Source organism: Vanessa cardui, chromosome 11 (assembly GCF_905220365.1).
Source record: "Vanessa cardui chromosome 11, ilVanCard2.1, whole genome shotgun sequence".
Taxonomy (NCBI): domain Eukaryota; kingdom Metazoa; phylum Arthropoda; class Insecta; order Lepidoptera; family Nymphalidae; genus Vanessa; species Vanessa cardui.
Window position 1 is genome coordinate 5869366 of NC_061133.1, and position 20648 is coordinate 5890013.

Below are 20648 nucleotides of genomic sequence, written 5' to 3' on the forward strand. Positions count from 1 at the left end.
CGTCGATTGATACTCGGCCTAGGACCTAAGAGAATTTAAGGGAGTACTTATGTAATATTAATCTGTGCTGGATTAGTCAAAATCAATACTATATACATACTTAAATAGTATAATATAATACCAACGTATTTACATAAATTGTACTATTCTTATGAACCTATAATGCCTGGTACCTATATAGTAAAGTAGTAAAGTAACGGCTTGTACATTTCCCACTGCTGAGATAAGGCCTCCTCTTCCATTAAGCAGAGCACAAAAAAGAAGAAGCACAAAAATAAGTGTACAGACAGACCCTAGAGATTTATATAGTACCTAGTATAGATTTAGTATTCACGTGCGACAGTTTTATTATTAGAGTATTTCATGTATAACTTTGGTGTTTGTATACCGATTTCAATGTTTCTTTTTTATGAAATAGTTAATACTGTTAACTTTTTTAATTTGAGGTGATTGAGAGTGTTATAAACGCAGGAATAGACAAATATAATCAGAAAGCTTCGAACTACTAAGCTATTGGGAGTGACACGTGTTATTGTGAGTCAACCATAAAAGATAGACAAAGGCTGTCATGGGATATTTTTTACATAATTTTAAGGAGAACATTTCTGTAATACACAATTTCTATGTAGCTTTAATCGTTAAGATTGTACACGCGACGGCAGCTTAAAATATGGAGTAACTTCTCCCGTTTTCCCGACATTTCCCTTCACTGCTCTGCTCCTATTGACTGTAGCGTGATGAAAAGTATACTATCTCAGGAGTATTAAAAATAATTGTACCAGTTTCGTTAAAATCCGTCGAGTAGTTTTGTTTCTATAACGGTTATACGGACAGACAGACAAAAATTTTACTGATTGCATTTTTGCCACTAGTATCGACCCCTTTTCAACCTCTGATAGTTATTTTGGAAAAATATTTCATGTACAGAATTGACCTCCCTACAGATTTATTATAAGTATAGATAGATGATAATTCAAGTTTCCAACTGAGTAAATTGGGATTTTTTTATTATCCTTGATTTGATCCTAAAAATAAGTCGGACAGACAAGTCCCTCTACAACTATTTCATTAATTATTACATGAAAACTATAAGCTAATAAAGCTATTTAAAAATATAAGTAAATATGAAGGCCTATTAAAACTTTTTAAAGTTTTTATTGCCAGTTTCGTATTTATTTCTTATGATCAACTTTTATTGGTACGCTAGCCATTTGACTATTTTGTCTTCCACGTATAAAAGCGATATATAGGTACGAGGTATGAGCTGAGACGGCCCAGTGGTTAGAACGCGTGCATGTTAACCGATTATTGCGGGTTCAAACCCAGGTAAGCACCACTATATATATATGTGCTTAATTTGTGTTTATAATTCATCTCGTGCTCAGCGGTAAAGGAAAACATCGTGAGGAAACCTGCATGTGTCTAATGTCATCGAAATTCTGCCACATGTGCATTCCACCAACCCGTATTGGAACAGCGTGGTGGAATATGTTCCAAACCTTCTCCCCAAAGGGAGAGGAGGCCTTTAGCCCAGCAGTGGGAGCAGGTTGTTGTTGATGTAATATAAAAGTTTATTTATAATCTCTTATTCTATGTTATGTTATGTATTAATTAGCTTTGTTCTTATTATCCTACGACATATCTATGATAGTCATGATAGTTTATATCTGCTTAATATTGTCTGTTTGATATTTGAAAATTTGTACCTGTAACTCTTTCAAGTACCTAAATCACGCTAGCCGTGTACCGGGGATGAGACATTCCTTCGAAAATATTGTTCAAAAACAGACCGATTAAATAATCGGTACGGGCGGGTTATTCAGTAATTTTTACTTTTTCGTACAAGCAGGTTACGTTGCCTGTACTTTTACCTGGATCGAAAAAAAAATCTTCAATAAATCAACTCATTAAAAGAAACCTAAATTGCGAATTTGTCGTGCAAACTTTAATCTGCAATTTCACTCTCGTAGCAGGTGAATAAAAATAAAAACACTACACTTAACTTAAAATAAAAATCTTGGACTAAATATCATATGACCTAATATATACGTCAATTTGACAAGTCGATTTACATGCACTTGCTTTCTCTGACGCGATCTATAGCGACGATTAGCGTCGAATGGCGCGATAGGAAGCTATTTTTTTTGGTTGTGTAAATCGGCAGTACCCGGTTTTATTCTCATTCCATTGCATTTTCCGATGCTACATCTAATTTGTGTCTTACTATAAATAATATTTTTGGTTGGGTTAAAGGCTGTATGATAGATCGGAGAAATGTATTCCACTTGAGGAATATTTTATTAAAAAAAATTACAATGTATTTTCGTTTAATAAGTCCCTTAGACTTATCGTTCGTTCCTCGCATATTAATGATAAAAAGTGAACTTAGCCATATTAAACGCTAACTTAGCAGCTTTAAATGTATGTACTTTAGTGACATACTCTGTAATTGGAATTGTGTATAAGAATAACTACGGATTTCCTGCCGGTTCTTCTAGATAGAATCTATTTCTTAACCATTGGACATTGGTAATTTAACCTTTGATGACATGGCAACATACAAAAGTACTTTTGTGACCCTAGTGGAATAAAGATTTTCGATTTTGAGTCCAAAGACCATTTTTGTATGAAAACAAGAATCTTCAAAACCGAATATTACATGGATGTACTAAGATAAAAAAAAATTATATGACCCTTATTTCTTTTGGCACAGGTAAAAAATGAATAAAAACGAACTATTACTGAGGATCAAAAAGTTTATTCACACGTCACAAAACATACATTTTGTACATTATTTTTTTCATCATACACCGTTAAAGTAAGTAAATATTAACTAAACTATTTCCGGATTTAGGAATGTTCCCACTGAAAAACAAATAAGGTTTTAATAGGAATAAAAAAAAATCATATCACGCTGAACCAGTTTTATACTATCGTAATGGGTAACAAGACAAAAAGCGGCTCCCTGAAAAGTACACACTTGCCATGTCTTGTACTGCCAATGGTGGCGTGATAATATATAATAACTACAGCCTCCACTTCTCACATAAATACAGAGGTCTCTGCTTACGTAACTGTCGTCAGTGTGGCACCTACTCACAGATCTGGCACCATATATTTAGCAATATTCGTACCGATACATTTAACTGAATACGTTCAATTGCAAATAAATATATAACAGCAATAATATAACATTATTTGAGCATGAGACTTCGTTACTCTGGAAGTTACTTTACAATATTTTATGTAAATGATTACGATGTATAATATAATAACTTTATTTAATTAGATCCAAGCAAAGCATAATTAAAACTAGCAACAATTACTATAATTAAATTATTTAAAATAACTATTTTCAATATTTTAAATATATTTCGCAATTTATTTATAAATAAAATGTATAAAAGAAACATTTCAACAAATTTTAGGATACCGAAATATTAATCATTATTAAATGCAACTATTTGATTGACCAATAAAATTAAAACCGACTACACAGATACAGCATTACAATAATTAAAAAAAAAAACTATTTATAATAGATACTGTAACATTTAAGTATCGTAATTCAATATTAGCCCATTAAGTAATTTGATATAACTCTGAGCATATAAGTAGAAGTAGATAAAAAATCATAAACTTGACGTCTAATTCCACATTTAAAAGTAAGAAAAAAAAAAATAACTTACATATGTAAGTGCAGCCTAAGAAAATCAATAATTATTTGCGTATTTACTGTAGTTACAATCAAAGTATTCCGACAATGTTATATGTGGTGGAGAAAACTTGAAAAATAATAGCTTGAGAAAAATAAAAATCCATCGTTCATAATTAAGGTTGTGTCAAGATGGCACAGATTATCATGCAAATGTCGCGAGGTGAAGATATCGAATGCGAGCAATGCAATGTTCATCATAATTACAGAAGTAATAATCGCATTTAAATTGTTAAACTATATGAACAGGCTTAGTAAGTATCCACCTTTAAAAGACAATCTTGCACATCATATTGTATGTCAGTCATAATATGAGAACATAGTTATTACACACTCAATATGAAATTGAAATACATTTATAATTATTGTTATAATACAATTATCAAATACTTCCTTGTTAATGATAATATATGTATATATTAACTATAGAAGTCTGTGTTTAATTTCAAAAGAATATATACAAACTTTTTAAAAATCTCTTAATATTTATTTCTACGCTCAACAAATTCTATTGAAATATACAATACGAATTCTAGATTGTTATGTAATGAGAAATTTAAAAACAGATAAGTATGCTGAGACAATAGTACTGATTTCCATGTACACATTCTAATCCAATGTTTCATTATTTTCCTATCAATATCTTGGATTACAAACTGCACCAATAGATTGCAATAAAAAAACTGAATTTAAGCAGGTATATTAAGTATCTAAAGAATGGTCATTTTGTTCTTATATATAAATTAAATTAGCTACAGAAAACTTTTAGACAAACTATTTAATTTAAAGTGGATTTAAAATTATTTTATATTATCATTTTAATACACATTAATTAATTTCAGTTAAGGACAAAATTTATTAAACTAAAATAATGAATATCAAATATATCTAAATAAACTGTAAATTTTAAATATTCGTGATATATGTACATTTTGCAATATAATACAAATTATCAAAGGTACATAATAAGTGTTTTTTTTCTGTAGCAGACTACAGATTGAAAAATAATTCGTAACAAATAATAATAAAAGACAAAAGTGCAAATTAGTGAAACATAAAATCTAGATAGGAAAAAAATATAGATTATCATGTTTTAGTGGCAAACTGATCTATGAAGATAAATAGTAATAGTTCTTATAACTCATCCCTAAGAAGGGTGTATCGGTTCTTAGATGGCGCTAGCTTCTTAAAGGTTGATTCTGGAGGAGTTGTAACTTTGATTTCATTTGTAACAACTTGTGGGTTCTCAGGTCCATAGTGAAACTCTCTGTAAATTTAATAAATATATACAGTTCACAACCAATCTTCAAATACCCTAAAAGTTTTTCAAAATTACAAAAGTAGAATGCTTTCTTCAAGATGTTCAAAAGGCTAACGGAAATAATCTAGGCATATATAGAGTTTTGTAATTTTGTGATAATAATTACTCTCATACTAGCCTAAAAGAACCAGTACAGTTTAAAATATAAAGCTAAGCAAAATACTTGTTTACATTATGTAAACCTTAGTAACAATAATACATACTGTTTTACAACACAAAAAAATATTCACATTATTCATTCTAAATTCAAACTAAAAATAAATATTGTAAGTTATTTTGGAGTTAAATTCTATATATCATAAAGAATTTACCAGTAGCTTTAAGAATCATACATGCTTATTTACAGAAAATATAATTTGAAAAATAACTTACCTGTGTAACTTGCCTGAATACAGGTCTTGTAAAAATTCTTTTAATTTTCCAGGTATTTCCATATCACTGTAGTTGGGGAACAGGTACATATGTCTGAAGGAATCTATGGCAATCAATGGTAAATCTGACACAGACTTGCCAAGGTGATGCAGAGGATGTTCAAAACGTAAACCGTCAGCAGTCAGGAAATTTATTTTTTCTGTAAAAAACAATGTGATAAAATATACAACATAATCATTTTCAAAATAATACTGGCACTAAAAAGATATCCAAATGGATGCAACTCTTACCTTTTTCATCTTGCAATTCCCTGCTAATTATGTCCTTATATTTCTTTACACTTTCTGAATCAGTGGGATGATGAAACAAGATTAAGAAAGGCAATCCTTCTTCAGTCAATTCTTCAGCATTTTCAAATGTTATCTCCCTAACTAGCGGGATGCATTTCTGTTGAATCCAATGGTACAATTCATCAAAGTTGAGTAAATTCCCACGGAAGGTCTCATCAGGTTCCGTGGAAGTCTTTGTATCAGCTCTAAATACAACGATGGGTTGACCTAATAATAGTTAAAAAAAAATCACTACAAAGCATTCAGTCTTTCAAATTTAATTTTCATACAGGGCTCTGACTTTTTTTTATATAAGAATATATTGTAAAGATGTATGTGAACATCTTGTTCGTAACATTGTCATGATTTTAGCTGAGATGGCCCAGTGGTTAGAACGCGTGCATCTTAACCGATGATTGCGGGTTCAAACCCAGGCAAGCACCGCTATATATAAGTGCTTAATTTGTCTTTATAATTCATCTCCTACTCAGCGGTGAAGGAAAACATCGTGAGGAAACCTGCATGTGACAAATTTCATAGAAATTCTGCCACAAGTGTATTCCACCAACCTGCATTGAAACAGCGTGGTGGAATATGTTCCAAACCCTCTCCTTAATGGAAGAGGAGGCCTTATCTCAGCAGTGGGAAATTTACAGGCTGTTACTTTACAAGATTTTAAGACATAAGGCAAGTTATAAGGCGGTTACTCAAATAGATTTTGTAATAAATATTAGTCATAATGACAGAGAGCCAACTTTCTCGACCTAAATGCTCTTCATAAACAAATATTAAGCAATCTTTTATTGTCTACTAGACAAAAGATTTTTACACTAAATTTCAAATGATTCTCACAATGCAGTCAATGGAAGTCAAAATTTTAATTAATGTTTGTTTTTAAAAATTTCTCTCTCGAAATCTCGAAAAACTTGTATAATCAAAAGAATTCGTAGCAATAAATATTAGAAGTGTACCATATTATATAAACTTTACTTATATTTACCCAGGCACACTTAATCAAAGTAGTTGAAGAATAGATAAGTGAAAAGTGCAGTAAAAGAATAACTAGTGGCACTCAGATGGGTTTTGTTGTGAAGGCTTCATTTTAAACTATTTATACAATATACCAACTTCATTTATAATTATTTTCACAATCATACCTGGTGGGTGCATTTGTTGTGATGCATCTCCGAAGCCAGCATGAAATATGCACTCATCCTTAAGATTGGCAGCTACTTTTCTAAGCATCTCATATTCAGGTTGGTCTCGTCTGTCCATATAACCAATTATGTGCCTTTTATCTTCAGTAAGTTCCTGGAGTTCCTTCAGAGTTGAGAATGTTATGATGGAATCTGTTAGCTGTTTCTTTATAAATTCTGCAAAAGCTTCAACAGACCGTTGACCTGAAAATATATAAATGAATTATTAATATTTGAGGAAATATTATTTATGTTTTACATTTAGTTATTAATTTGGGCACTTAACAATCAGAAAAATTACATAAACTTTATTCAAAGTGAACATAAACATTTTATAATATTAATCTAACTGTTACCCACGGCTTTGCTCACATAGTTTTACGTAAGATCTCTTTGTTTACAACCATTTTTCAAATAAAAAATTAGCCTATGAGCTTCCTGAGGCTCTAGACTATTTGTGAACCAAATTTCATTTAAATCCGTTCAGTAATTTTGCTGTGAAAGCAAGACAGAAGGACAAACAGTTACTTGAGCCACCACTCATTACATAGTTTACAAACAAAGAGCAATAATTTGTCTTTTTGTTATCCATTTTGAAGTACGACTCAGAATAGATAGCAGATAGTAATATGCAGAAGCGACATAACATCTTGAGTTCCAAGGTTGGAGACTCAAAGGCAATTGGATAATATTTGTTAAAATACATGTCTATGGATAGTGGTTACCATCACGTACCATTTATTCTTATGGAATTTTATAAAATAAGACTATAAGGTATCCTAATATTGAGTAACTATGCATTGATTAATCCTGGGTGATATATTGTTAATCGGCAAAAGCTTAAAATTTATATTAAAGGCTAGTTTCCTATGTATTTAAAACATTACCTACATTTTAACATTTGTTACAAAAACCATAACTTCTTTACCTTTAAGTCCTAACTATAAATATAATTTTAAATCGTTGTCTACAAAAATGTTGATTATATATATAATTTTTAAGAACTTAACAAGTTTACCTCTATATTCCTTCTTAGCTGGTAATCCGTTGCGGAAAAGTTTTAGAGTAGGGTACTTTGAAATATGAAATCTTGTGGCAATACTGGTTTCCTTGTCACAATCTACTTTCCCCATTACGACTTTGCCAGTATCGTACCCGGCTTTAGTCACTTCATCGGCCGCATCATCAAAAATAGGCATCAACATATTGCTGAATTTGCACCACTCGGCATAAAAATTTATAAACACGACTTCATTTGAAGCTGTGGAAATACATACAATATTGTATTATAATAGAATTAATACATAACCCACTTTAAACATAAAGAAAACGAATAGTTCTTACCAAGTACCATATCTATATTACTCTGTGTAATTTGTACAGCACCACTATCAGTTGGATTGTAAAAACTGTAGCAAATCTAAAATAAAACAATTGTAAATCAATTACTTTTAACAAGTCGTTAAATTAACAAACAGTAGGTACGTGTACCGAATGTCTTTATGTATTTCATTTTATTCTTACCAAAATCATTAAAGATGCTCTTTTGTAACTAAACATATTTCCTATATTATTAATATACTTTTAATTTAAAATCTTCCCTGAAGACAGTCCTGTAGAACGTCGGAAATTTACATAAATAAAATTGCAGTCTTATTTCGTTTAAGCCGAAATATCTAGGCACCGCACCACTTTTGACTCGTTTTCGACGAACTTGGTATTGCCATCGCCTCACTATCTCTATTTTCTTATAGTGACGTCAAAAGCCTCAAACCTGACATTTTGAAGAAAAGAGGTTTTATTTGTTCAAAAAACATGAACTCTAAATATATAAGTTAATGCAAAACTTAAAAACAAGCCAATATAATAAAATCGAAGCAATTTTTCCCCTTACTATTGGAAAACGCAAAAATATTTTATAAATTTCTCGTCTAATTAAATATTCTTTTAGCCACATCAATAGCATATCCCTTAATTAAACAATAATATTATCATTAACTCATTCGTATACCAATAAGAGTATCACATCATAATACTTTATCTACGAAAACTTTGTTTATATTTATTTTATTACAGAAGAAATATAAAGCTACATAAATTTTGAATACATTCATCTTCATTCTGAACTGGCTATTATGCCTTTTGATATTCAAAAGGCATAATGGCTTAATTTGGATTTATAATTATTCATAGTTGGCAGTAAAAGTTATCATAAGTCATAAGAAAATCATCTTTATATTAATTGTTTACTTGGAGTAAACGACTAATATTAAAAAAAAAGCCTTTTATAAATAATTATACAAGTATTTTGTTTGACTTATCCAAATGAGACAAAATTAAAATTCTGTATCTAAACAGTATTTAAATTTTAAATTAAGACTATAATATTGAATGGCCTATGGCTGTAAAATAAATACCAGCTTATAATATATAATCTAGTATCGTATAGTATCTTTTATAGTTTATAATCTGTTAACACTCACAGTTTATGAAACCGATTGTCCATGACGTTTAGATAAATCTTATTTCAAATTAAAAATTGTTTGCTGCCAAACAAACTTTGCCACACCCGTTTTACTTTTATTACTGATAATTCATTATACAAAATAAAAACCATACTAACTGTAATAACAAGAAGATAAACTGCAACATAATTAATATGTTATCTAGAAGTGCAATATACTTTCAACTTTTATTATATACTTACTTTATTGGAGGTAACACGAAAAGTTTATTAAAACTTTGCATGTAAGATATTCATGTATTTATATTTTAATTACTTTTTCAGTGAATAGCCTCGAATGCTATGTTTGTGATTCTCAAGAGGACAATTCAGAAAAATGTATTAAAACCATTAAAACATGCACCAACAATGAGACTGTTTGCCTAACTGAAATTAAATGGGGAACAGCTCCATACTGGTCGCAAGGAGCAAAAAAACAATATTACATATCAAAAAGGTGTTCTGAGAAAGAAGAATGCATTATTATGAGGCAGCGCAATATGCCTCTGTGTACTCATATTTGGTATCAAGACTGGGTGTGTTCAGATTGCTGCCAAGGTGATAGATGCAACTACTACATAATTGTAAGTAAAATATTCCATCCAACTTTATTAATTGTGATTTTTGACGACTTTTTGAGTATTTCATAGAAAAACTAATTAATGTTGATTCATTAAGAGATAGTCACTCTTAACCACATTATTTTCATACTTATATTTTTAATTACCAAGTCATCATTACCAAAACCACTATCATATATACTAATTATGATATTTTTATTATTTCAGTTGATTTTAGGATAAATAATTAAAAGATATAAGCTGCTTATTGTTATAATACAAAACTTATTATTTCATTTACAGAGTGGCAGTGGAACAATGAAACCTATTTTAAGTGTCTTATTAGGAGCACTATTAGTTATAAGAAGTAAGTTATTATAATAAAATGAATAAGAAAAGGTAGTAAGTTAATAGTTTGAAAATCAATAATTATCTACACACATTCCGAAAAATTAAATGATTGAAAATATTTTTTAATGTAATTGAAGAAAGTCTCATTTTATCATGCCTTCTATGAACATTTCTATGGAAACTTACGATAATATTGTGAATGTTTCTATAATATAAAAATAAAAAACATATCACTACAAAGTGTATAGATAGTACAAACTTCTGAGTTTTATCTCAGTATTTGTTTTACATTTAATGTAATTTGAAACTGAAAACTATTGATGACCTGTAAATTTTTTATCTAATTCATATTATTTTGACAAAATTGTATCGAGTAAACATTAATATTTAGATAATATAAGTGACTTTCTTATGAATCTTACTCTTTAAGGTTTTAGATGTATTATAATTGTAATAATTACTATTATTATTTTATGCTATGCATTTATAATTTCTAACATTATTTTACTTTACATAGTTGTCCAGATATATTTTTTAATTAAAATATACCATGTGTTCTAAATAATATCACACTAGTTAAAAGATATATATAAAGAATAATAAGGTTAAGTCATACATATATATAGTATTAATAATTTATGACATTTTTACTACTTTACATTCTTTGTTGTTTAATTAGATAATGTTTTTTTATATATTCTGAATCTCAAATAAATCCGTCCAATTACCATTGTGTATTATAAGTGTTCTATGTTTATTATACATTTTTAATTAAATACAAAGTATTTTTATTTTTGATAAACTAATTTATACTCATTTTCTTTTACTACCTGGTAATATCCCTTCTATACTGTTCTTATCATTTTACAAACTTGAAGCATATTAATATAATACTGTTACTGAAAAAGCTTACTTCCAAAATTAAATAATTTTATATGATTACTATATGACATATTGATACAATTTAACTAGATAGATGATAAGTATGAAATGCAGCAGTTCAATCACAAAAGTATTTTTTTGGCACATTCTTAAATCAACTACAATAAATTATAGTATTATAGGTAAATTGTAAATATTATCTTTATTTAGTATATAGACTTAATCTAAGGAAATCGCACGGGTACTATGTACCCGTATAATGATATACTATAGAATGTCTTTATAAAAACGTCCGCAGATCTTTTGCCATAAAAATACAACTCGCTATGTCCTTGTATTTTAAATCCGTAATATCTTCAAAAATTAGATTATATTTTATTCTACAAATTAATTCTGAGCCATATATTCTATATAAAATCTACAGTTTTATCATTATTTTAAAACATATGTGAGCATGGCGCGGCGGTCTGTCGCATCGATAACGTACATAACTCATACAAAATGACCCCACTAGCTGTGCATTAATTTAATAATATGTGTATTTTATAATATGTACTTATCAAATAAGTACAAAAGCTTTTATCACCTAATTAATGTAGCGTGAATATTCAATTTTAGTTTTGAGAGAATTTGGAAACATTTTCATTTGATAAGCAATAATTACTGTTATTTTTATACTTCTAGGGCTGAGAAGTATAATAGAAACAGAAGCCTAATTATTTATTAAATAAAAAAAATTACATATACAATTTACTGTTCAATAATTATAAATTGAAGTAGTGAATGTGTTGCCGTTAACAAAAATGCGTCAATAAAAGAAAGTATCGATGCTGCATGTAAAGTTGTAACTTGTAAACACATACACATATTAAAACTGTGTTGACGTATGTCAAATGTCAAATTTTTGTATAATGGGACACATACATTTTACAAATTTCGACATAGGGATTTGCAAAATTAATTAAATTTAAAGTATCAAAACATTGCAATTTTAAATTGATCGACAGATCTTCGTAAACTTCCATATGGAAGGTATTTTGTGGAAATGGACAAATTACTGGAATGGTAATCATTTTCGAAAGTATTGTTATCCATGATATAAGAAAGCATAATGTGTTTGATATTATGATGTAATTTCTTATTACAGGTTGGCAAACCAGATGGTTTGTTTTAGAAAATGGAATTTTATCATATTATAAATCGCAGGAAGAAGTTAATCAGGGCTGTAAAGGTTCTGTAAAGGTGTCAGTCTGCCAGATTAATGGTATTTATTGTTCATTTATTCTTAAAATACTATTGTTTGAAGTGAATATATATTTAAATATCTCTTGTAAATCATTATAAATTTATTTCAGTTAACAATATTGATAATACACGGTTAGATTTAGTTATACCTGGTCAACAACATATGTACTTGAGAGCTCCATCCCCACAAGATAGGCAGAAATGGCTTGTAGCACTAGGTAGTGCTAAAGCTTGTGTTGACTCAGTATTAGATCTTAAAGGTATGCAATTTTATATTTGAAATTGTTATACATGTGTTTTCCTGTACTTATAATAAATAATATTGCTTTTGTAGGATCAGGATATGAAGACTCTTTAACTCATAAGAAATCGGAATTACATTTATATTGTGATTTACTGATGCAACAAGTGCATGCAGTTAAAAGTGCAGCAACATCTGAGGGAGGACCTGAGATTCAGGTTTAATTTTATGTAGTTTTATTTAGTATTGCAAGAAATAAGTATGAATATTTGTGATATTTAATTGTACAATTCAGCATAATATTTTTATGATTTTCTATTTGCAGGAAATAGAAAATGCATCTAGTCTGCTCACCGCAACATGTGACACCTTTATAAGGACCCTTGAAGATATTATGAAACTCACTATTAATACTGGAATCAATTCCAATGTCTATGAAATGCCAGTTCCTAACTTAGCAATGACTAAAAATAATTTGAACAAACCAAAACCTGTTAACAGGTCTCTATCACAAGAAAACAGATGAGTGAAAATAAATAAAATCTTATATGTTATTGTACTTAAAAAAAAAAAACATTTTTTTTTTTTTGTAAAAATCTGTACATTATTATTAGGCATGTAAATAGTGAATTAAAATATTATATTGAATATTTAAATTTATCTGCTTTGTGCAAGAAAATATGTATTCACCATTAAAAATGTTATTGTTAGTGTTTCAATATTCAAATGTAGAATATAAAAATATGCAAAGACTTTAAACACTATTTGTTTTCGTTGATTTTTTTCTGTGATAAATTGTATTATTCAAAATCATTCTTGTGTAATGTTTACTATTAGAAATATCAATATTGTATCTAAATTATGAACTAACACTAATTAGATCTGCTGGTTAAAAAGTATTCAGGTCTGATAATAATATATGTACTTAGTGCATTAAGATTTAATTTAGAAATTTATGATTAAGTACATTCCAGTTTTATTCTCTAATATTTATTCCATTTACAGAATTTATACTTTTGTGCAAAAAATTAAAGTTATCACAATTTAATGTATTTTTTTATTTATTAAAGAAAATGAAAGGGAAAATAATGTAAATTATTGTTACCATATTGGCTCCCCAAATCGTAAAACTGTTTTTTCTTGAGAATCTAATTCCATTCCAACTTTTTTCCTCATATAAAAAATTGTACAATCCCTATTAGTGCATAATACTTCTTCATGTAGACTCCCTTGACATCTTTGACATTCTGTCCAGAGCCTTGAAAATTTTTCTTGAAGCTGCCTTTCTTTAAATACTTCTGTTATATATAATTGACCTTCTTTTTCTAAACAGTGATTACATAAAGCTTTCTTGGTGTTATCAGGCATTACTGTCTTACATCCAATGCATTTTTCTTTCTTTTTTGTAAAGGCAGCTAAAGCACCAACTTTGGATGTAACCATAGCTTTTGTCCTTGTATGCTCTCCTTTAAGTAGCAGTGATTCAGCTTTCTCTCCAAGAATTGGTTCAAAAATTCTTAATAAGGGTTTTGATAATTGGTTTTCTAAGTAATAATTAAAATCAATTGGTACACTGTTTTCTAAGACATATATAGGATCTTCTGCTTTCATGTAAGCGGGAGTGTTTTTAGCTGCACAGCAAAGTACATAAGGCACTCTATCACCCAGCTTCGGAGCTGTACCTGCATCTCGTTTTTTCATTTTATTTGCTAACTCAACATGAGCCTGCTTAGCAGCATAATCATTCTTTGTAAGTTCTTTTGTAATAACAAGCTGAGATATATCAATTCGATTGCATAGCAAATCTGATATTATTTGCTTAGCATAGTTTACTGCTCCATCTGGATCTCTGTCTATTAGGAGTTTCTGTAAGCAAGTGCTCATCATATTTGAAACTAATGGACAATTATCTCGTCTAACAGTTTCAATACCTTTACAATCCATCTTATCATATTTTTCTGGCCTTGTAAAATAGAGACCTGCATATCTCTTTTTGTTAATAAGTAAGTAGGGATAATATACTTTTTCAAATTCTAATTTAATTGGTTTAACAAACTTTGAAGTAACAAAATTAGCTGCTTCTTTGCCTAATTCCATACTTTCCTCTAGAGTCTTTACACCAAATTTAACCATAACAGAATCTGTATCACCATAAATAACAACAGCATCTTCTTTGTAACCATTAGATTTTGTATATTTTTTTTCAACTTCAGATTTTGTAAATTCTATCATAGTTCTTCCATATGCTGTAACACTACCGGATATTTCAAGACAGGGGAGCTTGCCCACCTGAGCTCCTGTAAATCCATACACTGAATTGGCACTTATTTTTAATGCTAATTGTCTACCATCAAGGACAGAACGTTTTAAAGGATCTGTTTCTTCTTTTAAGTCAGCTTTTGCCTTCTTTCTGGCTGCAAGTAAGGATTCTAAGATTTCTGGTAATAAACCTTTTCTAATGTTTGATTTTACAAAGGTATGACTAGAAGGTGTAACGGTATAATCATTGGAATTTAAATTAAGATCTTTTTGTGAATTTGGTGGCACTAAAGTTGTATAGCACAAATTATGGGCCATCATTATACTTGGATACAGAGAAGCAAAATCTAAAGTGGAGATTGGATCGGCATAATAGCCTTTTCTTGGTTCAATAACTGTAGCTCCTTCAAACTGATCATCTGAACCTTGGCCATGGTAAGCTGGCATTAAATAGCCAGCATCTTTAGCTTTTCGCAGTAATTGACTTACAACTTTTATTTGTTGCCCTCTTGTTAGTAAGCATGATAAAGGTACACCTGTGACCCTAGCCATTTCCATGTAATTTATAATGCACATTAACTTATTCAAAAGTTTAAGAGGCAGATACGCATCTTTTAGACAATACATCGCTAATCTTCTTCTGGTTTGTTCATTTTCATTTTGTAAATCAGTTATTATACTGTGATGAACATCCTCTTTCTGCTCTTGAAGGAAGTGGTAACTGACAGCATTCAATGTATATGATCTCAATTTATAGTCTCTGACTAATACAAGCAACAAATCAAATGGAACTCTTCCTTCAAAATTTATACTTTTATTTTCTCTTCTACCCATTTGTTTTGATTGTAAAACTGAATCTTTTATAAAAGATCTGATGTTTCTAATTCGCCCTAAAAAGTCAAAGTTATCTACCTTCAAGTGTTTTGCTCTGTTTATCAGGTATGGCCAGTCAAAGTTATTTATATTATAGCCAGTTATTATATCTGGATCTAACTCACGGAAAAAGTCTGACCATTTACTTAACATCTCTGATTCTGTTTGAAAACTCAAAACTTGTGAGCCTACTATAGGAGCACAAGTGTTCAATGTAAACACATTTCTCAAGTAAGGCTCAGTGTCACCTTGTTTTATTACCATTGAAGCTATTTGTATGACTGGGTCTTTGTCTGGTTCTGGAAAAACTCCTTTTCTACCAGCACATTCAATATCAAAACTTAATATCCTAAAAGGTGCAACTTTAAGCCACTCTCCTTCAGGTTGATGAGCAATGAACGCATTCCAAGCTATATCAACTTCTATTTGACATCTTGTTTCTGGCTTAACAGGACTATTTTTTGATCGTACAGACCATTTTCCTATGGGAAGTTCAATCCAGCTGCAGCCAACAACTGAGGTATCAACCATAAAACGAATATCAAAATCAATATTGGTTTCATAAAATAATGGATTTGTTAACCCAAAAGATGTTGGCTGTCTTTCAATCAGTCGCTTGGCTGCTGCTATTAATTTTGGTAGAGCAACTGACACACGAGCAAAGGTTACTTCATTATTCCCTTTGTAATACATGATAGACTTAGCTTTTACCAATTTCACTTCTAAAACAGTTTCTCTAATGTTATCTTTATTTGACCGGAGATCTTCAAGTATAGCTTTGTTCAAATTTGTTTTCAATTCATGACATGAAGATTGATTAAAATTTATAGGTACTGTGACATAAAAATAGGGTGTAAAACCATGTACATGGCAGCAAACGGAATTTCCGAGTAAATTGACTCCATACATTCTCATAATAGGAACAGGACCTAACTGAGATCCAGGCATACCTTTTAAGGGTTGTCCATTGTAATGGTCAATATCAATCTGTTGAAATATGAATGCCTGTTCATTGGGTTTCAATTCGGGTGGATTTGGTCTTGACCATTTAATATTTGTTGTTTGATTTTCCGGACCGTCTCCGAAAATTTGTGTAGAGTCAAATTCACATTCCATGCCTGCAAGTTGCTCTTCGAAGCTGCAAGGGACTTCGTTTTCATCGTCGTCATCGTTAGATTTAAACCTTTTTGGTGGCGGACCTTTGTACTGTTTCTTTTCCATTTTAAAAAATTACAACAGAAGTAGACAGGCGAGTACTTAATGTGTCAGTCACTAAGTAAAGTTTCCCGCCAATTCGTTTAGATTATTCAATTGAAGGTTGTTTATTCAGATATACGTATAAACATCAAAATATCCACTTATATCATTTGACAAACTTAGCTTAATTAAGTAATTGCATCAATTTAGAAAACTTTTTAAATATTATTAGTTTCAACTTTTCGTTATTATCGATTGCTTTGAAAGCTGCTAGCTAGCAGTTTTGAACTTTTGAATTTAAAATGATATATGACAGTGGCAGCTGACAGCCTGAGAGTGACAGATAACTTTTTTTTAATGGAAAGCAGAAATATACTTGCTCCCTCTCAATTTGGCTTTCGGAAGGGGTTGAGCACCATTGATAGTCTAAGCATTCTTACAACAGACATTCGAATTGCCTTCGCTAAAGGAGAGTACCTTGTGGGAATCTTTCTTGATATATCTTCTGCATATGATAATGTCCTTCTTCCGTTACTCAGGCAGAAAATGCAACAGCTGAGTATTCCATCGAGGATTGTACATCTCATATGTAATCTGTTAACTTGCAGATCAATAACGGTTAGACACCAACATCTCTCTCTTCCCCCCAGACTTGTCTGGAAAGGTCTTCCTCAAGGCTCAGTACTCAGTCCTCTGCTTTATAGCATATACACTCATGACCTCGATTTGTCTGTTAACAATTTTTGCAACATACTCCAGTATGCTGATGACACTGTTTTGTACTTTAGATCTAGCTCCATTGAAAATTTAACGTTCCGATTAAACACTGCTTTGCATTACCTATCCCAATGGCTCTCTGACCATGGCTTATCGCTGTCGACAGCCAAAAGTCAAGCAGTGATATTTACTAAAAAGAGATATATACCTTCCTTCAATTTATCTTATGAGGGTCAACGCATCAATTTTGTAGACAAAACAAAATTTCTTGGTATTATTCTCGATCAACGACTGAACGGAATTTCACACTCTGATTATTTAGCCAAGAAATGTGAAAAATCTATTAATGCCCTTAGAGCAGTGTCTGGAGTTTGGTGGGGAGCTCACCCTTATACATTGAAGCTGATCTATAACGCAATAGTTCGTAGTCATTTGGACTATGGACTGTTTGTTCTAGATCCCTTCAATAAATCTGCTTCAGAAAAATTAAACAAAATACAATATAAATGTTTGCGCATAATCTTGGGTGCGATGAAATCCACCCCTACTAATGCTCTACAGGTTGAGTGTGTTGACCCTCCTCTACATATAAGGAGACAATATTTATGTGACCGCTTTGTCATCAAATTGTTACAGCTATCTTCCCATCCTCTTTTGACCAGGTTAAACAAATTATCCCACCTTTGCAACCCGGACAGTCCGAAATCCTCATTCCTATTAAACAGTTTCCTTAAGTATACCAACTTGCCTCATCCTATTAACACGTTTCCTTCTAATCCTCTTTTTTCCACCTCCTTTAAGGCTCTTTTATTTAATCCTCTTGTAATTACAAACCTCGGTCTTATAAAAGGTTCTTCTGATACTGCTATCCAATTTCAAAGAATCTTTCATCAAAATTGGCCTAATCACCTCCCTATATACACTGATGCCTCTAAACTCTCTCCAATCGGATGCGTTGGTGCATCGTGTTGGATTCCCAAATATAAAATAGCACTACTTTTTAAATGTCCCCCTGAAACTTCGGTATTTTCCGGTGAGGCTATTGCTTTACTGGAAGCTATTAAGTACGCCCAGTCACATAATATTCAACAGTCAATTATTTTATGTGACTCCTTAAGTTGCCTGTTAGCCATTAAGGAAAATCCTTTTCGTAGCAAATTAAGACTTTCCATCGTTTTCAAGATCAGAGAGGCCCTGTTATCCTGTCATCATCAGGGTCTACAAGTTTTGCTCGTCTGGATTCCAAGTCATTCAGGTATTATTGGAAACGAGATGGCTGACTCTTATGCAAAGACTGCTACACAATTTGGTTCATCGGAGCATTTTGTCAATTCTGCTAGAGATTTACTCACTCTTGCGAAAGCTGAAATGGATAAATCCTGGAACTCTTTTTGGATTTCATCAAAATCGGTTAAGGGTAAGTATTATTCGGCGTTACAACCTAAAATTCCGAGGCGTCCATGGTTTTCATTTCACAGGCACGCTGATCGTTGGATCATTTCCACTATCTGTCGTTTACGCCTCGGCCATTCCTGCACACCTGTCCACCTAGCAAAGATAAGAGTTCGTGATCACTCGCTGTGTGAATGTGGCCTAGACGAAGGTTCCGCAACCCACGTCCTGTTCCTTTGTCCTAAACTTATTCATCCCCTTTACGACGTTCTCCCTCCTAAAGTCCCCCGCCCTATAAATGTTGAATGTTTGTTGACGTTTGTGTTTAGTCCATTTTGTTCTTTTCTATGTAAATATATTAAATGTAATAAAATTAAGTTGTGAATAGTCCCATTGAGTGTTATATTTTAGTATATATAGTTTAGAGTACTAACAATTATTTTTATTGTAACATATTATTAACCCTTTATGTTTGTGTTGTTCTAGGTTGAGGATTAACAAGGAAATTACTACTACTATGCTAGTCTTCAAAATTTAATTGAGTTTGTTTCCTCAACTGTTCCGATCAATCTCTTTCGTGTCTTCTCCATCCTACGTGACATTGGCGAAATAATCTGTGCCCTGTCGGCACAACTAAAAGCCATTAAACCAAGAATTGAATTGAATTGAATTGAACTTTTTTTAATTATAAAGAGAAAATACTTAAATTTAGAAAATACATTCCATGTTACCACCAAAAAGCTAAACAGCGAAAAATATTCTAGGGAAAAATACAAGTAGGCGGAATTTCCCGAATTTTATTTAAATGACATAATTAAATACCTAATACAGATGCATATTGTGGGTCAAAGATCAGCCAACCAACTCGCAGCCAGAAAAGAATACTATTTCTTCATAATTATACTGTGTTTCTTTTAAAAGTGTATCCATAATTTTAATTATCTGTACACTTTTATTTTAATTTGAAATGGAACCGTACAATGGTTACAAAAATAATATATTAGTTATGAAAATGCATGTGATGTTGAGTTATTCATTTTATGTTGCTCAGTGAAGAAAATATATAACATTGATGAATAAATTTGAAAATACTTAGGTTTTCAAATAATGCAATTTATTTATCTCATGTCAGTTCATTTTGTTATCAATCAATCAGGGGGGGGGGGCTTATTAACAAGACTAATATGTTTGTAAGGATTTGTCAGTATTATTGATTGCAATCTACTTAATTGTTACAGGTTAACAAAGATTAAAGCGGAAAAAAATAGTTGTCGATTAGAGAGCAATGCTACGGCTATACAAGAAAAGCAAAATAAAAAAAAATGTTATCGATAAACTTTAATTCTATGAAAGATAATAAATAAAGATAACCAATGTAGAATATTTGACATTATAAATTTCATTTAAATTAGGTTTCATCGATTAGGCTCATTTATAATGAAATAAAAAATAAAAGAAAGTCCACAATATGGTCCATAGTAAAATATAGCGAATA

At 30.8% G+C, this 20648-nt stretch overlaps 4 protein-coding genes across 4 annotated transcripts; 2 read left to right on the forward strand and 2 right to left on the reverse strand.

Moving 5' to 3' along the window:
* Positions 1–2738: 2738 nt before the first annotated feature.
* LOC124533555 (endoplasmic reticulum resident protein 44) lies at positions 2739–8661 on the reverse strand. Its single transcript, XM_047108914.1, has 7 exons — positions 8458–8661; positions 8278–8353; positions 7952–8194; positions 6895–7137; positions 5699–5965; positions 5409–5607; positions 2739–4982 (listed from the first exon to the last, which is right to left on the reverse strand). Exons 1-7 carry the CDS (start codon positions 8491–8493, stop codon positions 4850–4852), a joined length of 1197 nt encoding a protein of 398 aa, XP_046964870.1. The 5' UTR covers positions 8494–8661; the 3' UTR covers positions 2739–4849.
* A 752-nt stretch (positions 8662–9413) lies between these two features.
* Positions 9414–10382, forward strand: LOC124533565. The gene is made up of 3 exons (XM_047108934.1): positions 9414–9650; positions 9722–10020; positions 10300–10382. Exons 1-3 carry the CDS (start codon positions 9593–9595, stop codon positions 10375–10377), a joined length of 435 nt encoding a protein of 144 aa, XP_046964890.1. The 5' UTR covers positions 9414–9592; the 3' UTR covers positions 10378–10382.
* Positions 10383–12042: 1660 nt separating this feature from the next.
* LOC124533482 (pleckstrin homology domain-containing family A member 3-like) lies at positions 12043–13763 on the forward strand. Its single transcript, XM_047108793.1, has 5 exons — positions 12043–12294; positions 12377–12493; positions 12585–12734; positions 12809–12933; positions 13041–13763. The coding sequence occupies exons 1-5, from the start codon at positions 12255–12257 to the stop codon at positions 13239–13241; spliced, it is 633 nt and encodes a 210-aa protein (XP_046964749.1). The 5' UTR covers positions 12043–12254; the 3' UTR covers positions 13242–13763.
* On the reverse strand, positions 13641–17324 carry LOC124533481 (DNA polymerase delta catalytic subunit). The gene has a single exon (XM_047108792.1). The coding sequence runs from the start codon at positions 17066–17068 to the stop codon at positions 13817–13819; it is 3252 nt and encodes a 1083-aa protein (XP_046964748.1). The 5' UTR covers positions 17069–17324; the 3' UTR covers positions 13641–13816.
* Positions 17325–20648: the final 3324 nt, after the last annotated feature.